At 30.4% G+C, this 12894-nt stretch overlaps 1 protein-coding gene across 1 annotated transcript; it reads left to right on the top strand.

Moving 5' to 3' along the window:
* The first annotated feature begins 4392 nt into the window (after positions 1 to 4392).
* LOC145332410 (uncharacterized) lies at positions 4393 to 12441 on the top strand. The gene is made up of 5 exons (XM_080177408.1): positions 4393 to 4461; positions 4743 to 4922; positions 5853 to 5987; positions 10060 to 10128; positions 10722 to 12441. Exons 1-5 carry the CDS (start codon positions 4404 to 4406, stop codon positions 11123 to 11125), a joined length of 846 nt encoding a protein of 281 aa, XP_080033534.1. The 5' UTR covers positions 4393 to 4403; the 3' UTR covers positions 11126 to 12441.
* The last annotated feature ends 453 nt before the right edge of the window (positions 12442 to 12894 follow it).

Here is a 12894-nt window from a genome sequence, read left to right as displayed (position 1 = left end):
TTTATATCGCTGACACAAATGGCATTATTCTGCAAAAAAATATCTTTTTTTGCAAATTTAAAGATATGAAAGTTTTTAATAAATGGTTAACTTTAATTTTTATTTTAGCAAAATGGATTATTGTTTCTTATAAGATGAAAATAAGGTATCGCAAATATTTGTTGCAATTTTAATGCGATTTTATTGCAAATAGGAAGACATAGGATTTTAGTTTTAACAGATTATGATTCTGGACCCAAAATTACATAGGACTGAAGTTTTCGTTTGTTGATTGCTGAAAGTTAAAGTTTCTTGCTCTAGAATCGCTATGTGTGCCCTAAACGACTGACTTAGAAAAAAATCTTTTTATGAAATGTGTTTATCTATAAGTTTAGAACATACTTAAGGCAAAAAAAATTTCTTTAGTGTTACTTTTTTCACCTTATATATGAAAAAAGTAGTTTCTCACATTTTATGATAAAAAAAGGTATAGGAACAAAAACTATGTTTTTTCTTGATGTAAACACAATAATTAGCATAAAATCTATCATCCTAAATGTAAAAATCAGATATGGACTCCTTTTTAGAGCAAATATAGTGCAAAAAGTAATCAAGACATTTTTGCAAAGTATGAAAATCTAAAGAAAATAGTTCTTTTTGATTTTGATATACATATCAGATAAATGTGTATAAAATTAGTGATCAAAAACTATAAAACAAGTTATAACTTTTTTCAACCCTATCATTGATTAAAATGCACTTTTAGGTTTACTCAATACCAAAGTTGCACATAAAAACTCTTTTTTATTAAGTTATTAAACAAAATAAATTCAAATCAACAATTAGGCGTTTTTTATAATGCAATAGACCATTTTGTAGTTGTTTTTTTGGCATTTATTTTGTTTAATTACTTCATAAAAAGAGTTTTTATGCACTGCTTCAGTAATTCTTAAACCTAAAAGTGCAATTTAATCAATGACAGTGTTGAAAAAACTTATAACATGTTTTATAGTTTTTGATCACTAATTTTATGTACATTTATCTGATATGTATATCCAAATCAAAAAGAACTATTTTCTTTAGATTTTCATACTTTGCAAAAATGTCTTGGTTACTTTTTGCATGATATTGACTCTAAAAAGGATTCTATATCTGATTTTTACATTTAGGATGATAGATTTTATGCTAATTATTGTGTTTACATCAAGAAAAAACATAGTTTTTGTTCCTATACCTTTTTTTATCATAAAATGTGAGAAACTACTTTTTTCATATATAAGGTGAAAAAAGTAACACTAAAGAAATTTTTTTGCCTTAAGTATGTTCTAAACTTATAGATAAACACATTTCATAAAAAGATTTTTTTCTAAATCAGTCATTTAGGGCATGAAATTAATTTTGCAAATTAACATTGCAGATTTTTGCAAATAACTTGCAAATATGATTTCTGCGGATTTTCTAATTTACATAGGCGTTTTCTATGTATATTCCTCTTTCCAAAAATACCTCACTTGTCAAGATTGGATAAAAATTTCTTTGTGGTCGAGATTTCATAACTGTGTTAATTTTGTATAAGCAATATTTACTACTACACTTATGAACATAATTATTCTTTATTTCTTATTATCAATCTAGGTTAAATTATTTCTGGACTGATTATTCCACCTGAAGATATTACAATGGATATAAGATATACATGGATATATTGACAGGGGAAAATTTGTCGCCAATTTAACTTGTTAATGTGGACCTCATTTATAAGTTGGTTCATTCAATCAGTAGGTGGGATGGGATGGGGGAAAGGGGGAGAATGCAGAGTTTCATTATTTCACTAGCTGCGAGCATCACTTTCTCGGAGTAAATGGAAATCTGGTACAACATCCAAGTAATAGTATATCGATTATTTATACAAATGGTGTTATCCCTTTTATAGTCTAATGGACCACATACACCCCCCACACATGAAAATTTGCTTAAGCCTAACTTAATATCGGTTTTAAACAAGGATTTAAAGGGATAAGACAAGGGCCCATAAATAGATATACATCTCAACAAAATTACCTCTTTTGTGGATTACAATTGGGCTTAAGTTTTGAAACTCAACTTACAGAAGCAATCAATCAAAATTCAATAAAAGTTCCCAATGTTGTTAGCCAACGAATGAGTAAATGTTTTTTTTTTGTTTCAAAATGATATATTTCAACTTTAGGAAAAGATATCATACATATCAAAATAAAAGTCATGAACATTCTACACATATATAAAGTTACTGTGTAATCATAATTACTATTTTAATACAACACAAAATATTAAATAGCAAAATTGTTATAATAATGAGTTATTATACAGGTTAATAGTAAATGGCATACGTATAGTAAATGATATTATAAAACTTCAGGGCTAGAGTATTAATCATCCTAATATCCCCCTTCCCCCTATAATAAAAAATGATTAGGTTCATGGAGAGGGGGGCGAAGATGTTAGGTCAGTAACAGTTTAAAGGGAATTTGTCACTTTCATTTGTGATAATTATTTAAATCTAGAACATATCATTTTTTCGCTTGTTTACATTTAGGTGTAATCACAACCTCCACAAATTTACTACTATATAAATTACTACATTGCATTGTAAAGAAGAACCATATCGGTTCAGCAGTTAGCAAGATCCTTTGATACACCCAGACAGACACACCCAGATCCTATAACTTTTAAAGATAAGATCCATAAATCATTTCTAATTTCTTTATAACTTCTTCATTAAATACTAGCGGCTTCGCCCCTAGAGGCCTCTAGGAACACGTAAAATTGTTCCTTTCCCTCTATTTTAAAATCAGCTATTTACGAAAAATATTTTTTTAGCTGATGGGTGGTGTTAGTTATGTATTTAGCTAATTGCAAAATTTGTCCGCAGGGCGGCGTTTTTTGTTGTTGTTGATTTTCTGGGGAGGGTGGTGGTACCCTCCCCTAAAATAGTTATAAACCTTCCTGGGACCTATGAGAAGCTACCCTGTTAAGCAGTTCAGCGGTTAGTGAGATCCTTCGGTACAGACAAACACACATCCTGTTACTTTAATATAAGGATTGTTTACTTTGCTATTTTTTATTTATAGAGCCTACAGTTTTGACATTTTTAATTGGTGAAATATTATTTAGATTAATTTGTTTTTGCTTGGATGGCTGCATCTGTTTAGCAAAATTGACCTTTATAGGTCAAACAGTACGGTTATACTTAATGACTCATTTATTGAACTGTCATGCTGCTATGGGTGGGGGGGGATATACCGTATTACCTACCCTTCTATATAACTATTTTATATTTACATATCATGAATAGCCTTACTTTGGTGCCCAAATTCCAATAGATTTTGCTGGTAGGGAATTAACATTGGGCTCTTTACTACACTTGTCCCTAAAGTTTTATAATAACGTTTTCCTGTTTGTTAGTTTAGAAACTTTGTGGACATTTGATTAATTTTGATTGGTTGATATAAATTATTCGCTTAGACCTAAGATTTGATCACTATATTGAGAACACAACCAATTTCAGTAAAGTAACATTGTATTGAGTTGAGCCTGTTTATCCAGTGATTTAAAGGGATAAGACAATGGCTGATAAATTTATGTACATTTCCAATGATGATACACAAAGTTACCCCTTTTATTAGTGTTTGAAACGTTTGGACTTTTAACTAGAAATGTTAGGGATATATTACCTATAAATTTTAGGTTTTATTTTTTTGGTGGATCAAGGCTACTATCCATTAAAATAGCTTAAATTATGTCAATGGCAAGTACATTCTCGGATGAATTATAGTGTTTCAATTTAAACATCTGTAAAATTTAATAAATTTAGAGTGTAGTCAGGAAAAAAAATCATTTCTATTTTATCAACAAACAACATACTACTGAAAACCAAATAAAAGTTAAGGTAAGATTTATGTTAAAAGATATTTACTTTTGGATGGACTTTGACTATAGATTATTATCCTGTTGTTAACTTAAATTTAAGATTGGTGTAAATCTTTGTTTTTAGTTTATACCTAAATTGTTTTGATAAATTTTAAAACTTTGGCCAAATTATATAACATTTTCTAGGAGTTGAAGTTTTCTTGGCCTCACATTCTATAATATAAAGAAATATAAAAAACCCCTAATTTCTAAAATAGTCTAATAAAGTGACTTCTTTGTTTTAAAAATTGTATTTTACTATTTACACTTTGTATTCACAATGATAGAAGGTTACACATAAAATAACATTCAAATATCCATCTAACAGTGCTATCTTTTGCCATTTATCTTACTTTCAATTACTAAATGTTTTGTGTCAAAGTCCATGTGATTGAAGTAATTTTAAATTATTACACTTATTAGCTCAGTTTTGTTAAAATGTAATTACAAAAAATCTATTTCAGAAAAAAATTAAAATGTTGACTTTATTGGTAGTGATAGTTATACTTGGGTTTGATGTTACTTCTTCACAAGGTACTATTATTATTTGACTTTAATGAAAAATTTAAGATTTGTTGTATAGGATTATTCCATATATCATTACTTGGATGTTTTACCAGATTATCATGTACTTTGATAGAGATACTTCGAATTGGCTTAAATAATAATACCCCCTATACCACTCATTAACCCTATTCTCTCCCTGCATACTAGATGAACAAACTGACCAATACATGAGGTCCATATTAGCAAGCTAACTTGATGATAATTTTTATCCCTGTATATCCTATATGCATTTATATATGTAATTTTAGAGCCAAAAATGGATTGTGAGATTATGGAAGGAACTCCAGGCATTATAAGAAAGAAATTCAGCATCCACCAAAATATATATTCAGACCAGAAGTGTGCTGAGCTTTGTAAAGCTATACAAGGTTGTATTATGTGGCAATATGATGCGGAGTTCAAGAACTGTCAAATTATTCAGTCTAAAGGTAATATAGTCCGTAACATCTAGCTCTATTCCTTAATTTAGACATGTTTGAATTATCTTATTGATTTCCATGATGATTACTATAACATTTAGGTACAATTAAGACAGCATAGCAACTCTATAATTGTTACTAGATAATCCATATGTTCTTTTATAACACGCTGATTTTTAAACTTTTTTGCCAAGAATTTCAATGTTTTAAATTAACTTATTTATCTGATTTTGGATTAATTATTCCTAGGACAACATAGTAAAATTTCATTAGCAAAGCTTCTCTATTAGACTATAAAAGTTTTAAAGATTTTTAATCAATATAATAGATTTGAAATCTGCATAAAATTTTAAGGATTTTTTTTATAAAATTCGTGTTTTATATAATTCTTTATTTAAAGGCGCAAATACGATTTAAGTTAATAAATTTTGACCAATAGGATAGCTGGATTGGAAACTACCTACGCTCTAATTGGTTGAATGATGTACGTCACTTAAGCTTCTCCAATCAGAGCGCAGATAGTTTTCAATCCACCAATCACAGATCTCAAAATTATTTAACTTAATTTGTATTTGCACCTTTAAATAAAGAATTATATAAAAAACTAATTTTATAAAAAATCCTTAAAATTGTATGCAGATTTTAAATCTATTATATTGATTAAAAATCTTTAAAACTTTTATAGTCTATTCTCTATACTCAAGTCCTAAAAAGCAATTATGTCTTTAAACAGTATCCTGTATTTTAATAGTTTTGCTACAAATTTACATAAAATTTTGCTTAAACTTAATTATTAATAAACTTTTTATTCAATTTTGATGCTCTAGAACTATTGATGTTAGTTTGTCTTACCATTTTAAAGCTCCCTTTAATGGATGATGGATGTTGTCTTCCTTGTTTAAATATAATTTACAAATTTTAAATAAAACATTTATTTAGGTCTAGCCAAGGGGAAAAAAAGTTATGGTATAAACAATTGTAATTTCAATATGAAAGATTATCAACCCACAACTTGCCCTCCACTATCAACATGTCCACCTGTAACTACTTGCTCACCAACTTCCCCAATCACAGGTAAGAGAATATTGTTCCACTTTTCTTAATAAAATTATCCATTTTAAGTTTAGTTTTCTTAAAAAACAACAGGTATTTAATGAAAATATATTGGCCTAAATAAGAAATCTGGCACCTCTGCTTTTGGTGTACTGATTCTATATTTTATTGAATTGGATCTAAAATTGGATTGAATTGGATTAAAAAACAGTAAAAGTACAAACTTTAGTAAATATTAAAGTTGAAAAAATATTTAGTTTAACCTGAAAGACAATAATGCTGCTGAGAAATTTATGCTGATGATGTTTTCACAAAGACTCTAGCTACTTATAAAAGCGGGAAGTTTGTAAATATTTTACTCAACACACTAAATCATTACAATTTTCATGAGAAATACGCATTTTATAAGGCATATAAAACGCTCTAATTTTCGTTCTATTTAACGTAATTTTGTAATTTTTTTTGCTGGTTATTTCATTTTACATATACTTTTATCATTTTATCAAAAAAAAATTTATCTTTTTTCATCATTTTTTGGAGAAATTAATGCTTAAACTAAGGGTATCTTTAAACGCAAAATTGACGCACTTAGAATTAAAAATGCGTATTGAGTACAAAGGGGGGATAATTTCAAGACATGCATGTTCCAAAGATATCTTTTTTTCCATAAAATTTTAATGTTTAGTCCACCGGAGATTACCCTGAAAATCATATATCAATTTAGGAAGATAATTTTTGTAGAATAGTTACTGAATTTACAACTTTACGTACTCTGAAAGTATAGTTAAGATCAAAGGCGTGCAAAAGGTTGGTGTAGGGGTTGTTACACCACCCTTGTAAAATTAAGGGGGATGGATACACCTCCCTAGGTGTCCACCTATGTCCACCCTCTTGACAAGAGCCTACACCCTCAGATACACCCCTCTATAAATTCCAAGGGGGTGTAAAGGAAATAAATTTACACCCCTTAAAATAAAGTGGGGATGGGGGTGTTTAAGGAGGGTGTATTTAAGCAAGTCACTGATTCAGATAATTCTATGCTATCTATTTTTAGGTAAATTAATTACCAGACTTTACTAAAAAAATCTTGCAATATTCTGTACAACTGTACTGTACAACTTTTAATTAGTAAATTGAGACATGAGGAAACTCTCATACATATGTAGGGGGGGGGGGGGGAGTTAATGCAACCATCCCATAATCAATTGATCCAAATTTTGTTATGAAAATTGGCATGTGTAATCCTTAGTAGGTCTGTTTTTCAAAATTTAACAAAAAGTTAAGCTTAGGGGGGGGGGGTTAAGGCAACCATCACGTAATCAATGCACAAATGGCACCTAGATTTTAAGTTTCATTACAAAACTTGGCATGAGTAATCCTTGGTAGATCTTTTTTCCCAAAATGGAACAAAAAGTTGGAAAAGTAATGGCTAATGGCTGTTTAGCCATTTTTGGGCTATTTTCATGGCAAATCCAGCAATAATTACATAGGAATCATCCATTAGGGATAGGTTTTAATGGGTGTTGAGCTGAAAAATACTACCAAAAATATTGGCAGCTGGGTAATGGCTTATAAGGATATAAAAAATTGAACATTTCCATGGAATTAAACTTTTCTTAATTAACATTATAACTTTATGTCATGGACATATTACTAAAAACACTTTTTAATTTCTAGATTTCGCTGTCATAACAGCTGAAAACTGCCAAAAATGGCTGAGAACAGCTGTCAACAGCCAAAAGTATATATTGTAGATTAAATCATCCCACCATGGAAAAATTTTGAAAATATTTTTGCCCCCAGTAAAAATGTGGTTGATTTAAGCAAAAAAATGACCCATGCTAAATATTTTTTTCTGTGATGCAATAATTGTGACCTCACGAGCACTTCAAAGTTATTGAAATCTGCAAAAAGAATGTTTTTTTTAGTTCTTTTGTGTGATCTCAATTTTAAAGATTTTTACAAAATTTCAATTCTAGTATGTCAATATAAACCTGAAATTTACCAAAAAAATGGAGCAGTCTCAATAATAACATATGAAGGTGTAGCAAGAAATCTGCAAAGTCAAATTCCATTTTTGCAGTTTTTCTTACCTAACTTAAAAAAAAAATTTAATTTTGTTTTTCTTTTAGATGCAGTAACTACTGGACCAGGTAGTTTAAAAATTTTAGCTCAATATATATCAATTTTGCCCACCCTCCAGCACCAAACCCCCCTTTATTGATAAGAAGACCATTAATTTTATTTTATTAATTTTTAAAATACCACAAAAAAATTCATTTGACAGCTTGCTAATGGCTGCAGCACAGCTGGGAGCGGCCAAGAGTAGAATGAGTAGATAGGGCTTGTGACGTGTCTCTAGGTAGTTTTTTAACAGTCTGTGTAACAGCCCCAGCTGCCAAATGGATGGACCCCCACTATTTATTGTAGTATTTTTGAGCTCAGTACCAATAAAAACCTACCCCTAGACATATCACAAGCCCTATATACTCTTCATACTCTTAGCCGCTCTCAGCCATTTTCAGCCAGTTCTAGCAGCTGGTACAAGAAATTTTAAAAATGGATATTTAAAGCAAAAATATGTTTCAAAAAGTTGATTCCTATGCAATTAATGATAGTTTCGCCCTGAATATAGCCCAAAAACGGCTAAATGACTGAGCCGACAGCTGTTATTTGCAACTTTTTGTTCCATTTTGGGAAAATAGATGTACTAAGGATTACTCATGCCAAGTTTTGTAACAAAATTCGAATTCTAAGTGCAATTTGTGCATTGATTACGAGATGGTTGCATTAAGCCCCCCCCCCCCCCCTCAAACTTGAGTTAATTCCTTTAATGATCTTGATAGATATATGTTTATAACTTTTAATATATTTTACATTAGTTTTTAAAGTTAATGTTGGGAGGGAGATATATCCCAATCCTCTTTTTATAAAAAAAAATTTAAAATGTAATACATTTCTTATGTAAAGTAGGTTTGGTAAAATCTTAATAAAATCACCCTTGATTTTAGTTAAAGGGGGCTGTTGAAAGTCATAAGTGGGGTGTCAAAAAATTTAGTTGTTAATAAATTAATGGAATATAACCTGATATTATAAATTTAAAACATATTTTTGATGTACAAAGAGAATAAAGGAACATGTATTACACTTTTCTTCATAGAAGAAATTGAATCATTTTTTATTTGTTTTTTCTTTCAACACAAGGTTATTTGTGTATCTCTTGGTACAAGATACCACCATATTATTAGTTAAATCTAATTTTTTATAAATTAAGTGAATAAGTCTGTTAGACCAAGGGTAGAAACTCAGTAGATAGACAGACAGACGGGCAAGAAGAATTATCAAAATTTTACTAAAATAGACAATTAATTAGATAAAATCCAATAGAGAACCTGTGAATGATCAGACAGACAGAGGGACAGACAGACAGACAGAGGGACAGGTAAATAGTAACAGAGAGTCTTTGAGGCATTAACAAATTACAATTAGGCTATGCTAGATGATTCATTGAAATCCAAAAGTGAGGCAGTTAGACAGATAGACAGACAAGTGGTGGGACAGACAGACAAAAGGACAGACAGACAGAGGGACAGACAGACAAATGGGTATTGCCTTAAACAGTTTGGCTGCTATATGAATCATTAAAACCCACCGTAGAAAAGAAATTTACATTAGTTTCTTATTTTGATACTCAACGCCCCCCCCCCTCCCCCACTCAAAGGGGTTTATTATTTCTTAATATCAATAAGTGACTTTTCAGCCTTATAAAATTGAATGTACTTTTTATTTCATCAATTTATCTTAAATAGAACGAAAGTTATAATCATTTTATTGTCTACAAGATATATGCTTTGAGTAAAAATCAACATAATTGTCAGTAAAAACGTCATATTTATGCATATTTACACAGTAAATAAATTTTAAAATTGTATTTTACTGTAATGAATAACTTAAGGGGGTTGTATGAAATATCAAAAACCTAAAAAAAACCTAATTTGGTTAAATTAGTCCAAGTAATGATTGATTTAGTACAGTACGTATGAAAAAGTTGTCAATTTCCTACCAGAGTCCTTGTGTTTTGCTTTTAATTCAGATTTGCCTAAAACCACAACACCAAGACCCAAAACTACAACAACTACTCCTGCTCCAACAACAATTCCAGGCAATTATTCTTTTTATTGTGGCTTCAATACCAATTAATATCTGCTGGATTAGAACTGGTTCTTATCAATTCTGAAAAATCATGTATAGCATTGTATTACAGACAATTTTCAACAAATATTAAAATAAAATTATTGCCAGTTTTGTATTTTAATATCTGTATAAAGCTTTTTATAATACAATGCGATAGACAAATATTTTATGTATAGGTTAACTTAAGTGTGCCTATCAATTTAGTCTCATTTTATGCAAAGAAATAGGGGGGGGGGGGAATCAACAAAGTGAATAATAATTTTGCCTCAAATTTGATGGAATAAAAACAATTTTTCCATTCTTTTGAATGATTGAAAAAAAATATTTAGTTCAAAAAGCACCGCATATATTTTGAGGAGTATATAATCTTGATCATGGAAAGAATATAAAAAAGTGAGTTTTTTGTATTTTCACACTACCTTTTTTCCTATTTCTACCTCAAAGGTGGGACTCTAACACTACAGGGCCTATTTACAACTGTGGAGTAATAATTAGCATTAACCTATAACCTATAATCTTGATAAAATTTTATGACTAAATATAATCATACATAATATTTAGTGAGACCTGAATGTCAAGACTTTAATATCCTCAGTGTGAATGACAGATCAAGGTTTGCAGGAATGGAGAAGAGCTATTGTGATTATTATGGGGCTGGTTCTGCAAGTCCAGACTGGAAGGGACCTGGTTGGTATAGGTTCACCAGCCCAGCAGGGAATAAGTTGGCACAGTCACCCACAGGGTATGGCAAATGTGGGGCACACTGGACTGGCTGGTCAAATGCTACACTTCCAGCTAATGCTGGTGATAGTGTAGATATCAAGATCTGTTTTGATGCTGATGTTGGTAATGCTATTGATTGTTATGAATCAAATCAAGGCAAAGTCACAAATTGTGGCTCATTCTTTGTCTACTATCTTGTAAATGTACCAAGATGTAACCTGAGATATTGTGGTAGCTACTAATTATAGATAAAATCAAACACTATTAATTCCATATTAGTTTTTAATTCTTATTTATGATTAGTTAGTAAGAACTAAAAAAAGTATGATTTCCACATTTAGATTAGAGATACATAAACAATCATTAACATTATCAATCAAATTTGCCCAACCAATCTAATAAATCCTACAACATCAAAAGCTGTGCTAATTTATTACTAGCAGAGTGCTGGAACATATATCTTCCCTTATAGTCTAATATTCTTATCTTTATTGGTGGTTTTTCTTTATATTAACCCATTAGTGCCGAACCGGGCATCAAAACCCGGTTCCGAAAAATGGAAAAAAACCGGTTTCCGGCTTCATAATTGCATCATTCTCAGAATGAATCCCCCCTCTACTACCCTGACTTTCATTTCCCCCTGGAGCAGGCAGTTTAGCTTACTTCCGTTTGCTGGTATAGCTCAACAAAATTTGAAAATCATGAAAATTCAAAATACCCCTTCTAACTTTTTTGTTTTTATAGTAAAGTCGCTGATTTTTTTTGTGAAATCTAATGTTTATTGACAAGTACATCTATTTGTGAATTCGTTTTATTCAAATTATAATTTTTTATATGATTTTTTTATCGTTTTTTTACGCCCTGTTATGACCCGGTTCGGCTTGGCCATAAATACCCGAAAATTTTAAAACCCGGCTCGGTTTCGGTTTTTATTACCCGGTTTTAACTTTTCAACCAATAAAGATAACAGTTTACGTCATTAGTAAGGGTTTGAGCCACCCTAATAACCCTAGTAATCTCTATAGGTGTCACCCAATAGTTTTATGCTCGTTTTCTGATATGTAACACCCAAATTTTATATGTTCTTTTTTTGTAGTGTGTGTCTTTTAAAACTTCGAGCAACGGGTTTTTTTACCCGAAAACGGCGGCACCTATAGCCGAAACACTAAATCTGAAATAAATCGCTTCGTATTATACTTGTAGCTCTTTAGATTACATGAGGTTGTGTAGTTTTCAATTACGGATCGTATCAAAGTTCTAAAAAGTGTTCATCTCACTTTTGGCGTTCAAAAATTACATTTTTCGATTTTTGGTCAAAATAACCGGGTTTATACAGGTCAACCGGGTTTTAAAACTGGGGGAAAGCACCAAAAACGGATGTTAATGCCTGGTTGGTATTTATGGCCAAGCCGAACCGGGTTTTTTTGCAACTTTCCTGTGCACGCCACTAGAGCAAAACAAAAAAATACGAATTCCGTTTTGACCATTATAAAGCTTCCCTGAAACTTACAGCTCGATCGGCCCATAAAAGTGGCGCTCGGCACTAATGGGTTAACAAAGTTTATTGATTCTGTTAACTTATTTTTAAAATTTTGTATAAATGATATTAAAGACTATTTTTTTATTGTACTAAGAATTCATCATAGAACATTCAACTTATTTTTTACATATTTATTATACATCAATTGTGATTTTATGTTGTTTTTAACTATTTTAATTGTTATTTAATATGATCATTAAATTGTGTTATTTATTGGTTGATTTAATTTTTCTTTCAATAAATATTTCTTTCTGACTTTCTGAATGAAAAAGACTTGAAATTACTCATATAATGAGAATTCTTGCAGTTATATAGTTAGTTCATCCAGTAGAATGGGACGGGATGAGGAGTGAATGAGGGATATTGTTATTGTAGCCAGCTGTGAATATTACTTTATTAGAGTATGTTAAAAATGCCACCTGTGAGTATTACCTTATTAGAGTATGTTAAAATCATTCTAACATCTAAGTA

This window comes from Acartia tonsa, chromosome 11 (genome assembly GCF_053477335.1).
Source record: "Acartia tonsa isolate MP-2025a chromosome 11, ASM5347733v1, whole genome shotgun sequence".
In the NCBI taxonomy this organism is placed as follows: domain Eukaryota; kingdom Metazoa; phylum Arthropoda; class Copepoda; order Calanoida; family Acartiidae; genus Acartia; species Acartia tonsa.
This window is presented reverse-complemented; position numbering and strand designations above follow the sequence as displayed.

Coding starts and splice junctions, on each gene's coding strand:
- LOC145332410 (XM_080177408.1), top strand. CDS start 4,404: ATGTTGACTTTATTGGTAGTGATAGTTATACTTGGGTTTGATGTTACT. Junction 4,462..4,742: donor TGATGTTACTTCTTCACAAG/GTACTATTATTA, acceptor ATGTAATTTTAG/AGCCAAAAATGGATTGTGAG. Junction 10,129..10,721: donor TGCTCCAACAACAATTCCAG/GCAATTATTCTT, acceptor CATAATATTTAG/TGAGACCTGAATGTCAAGAC.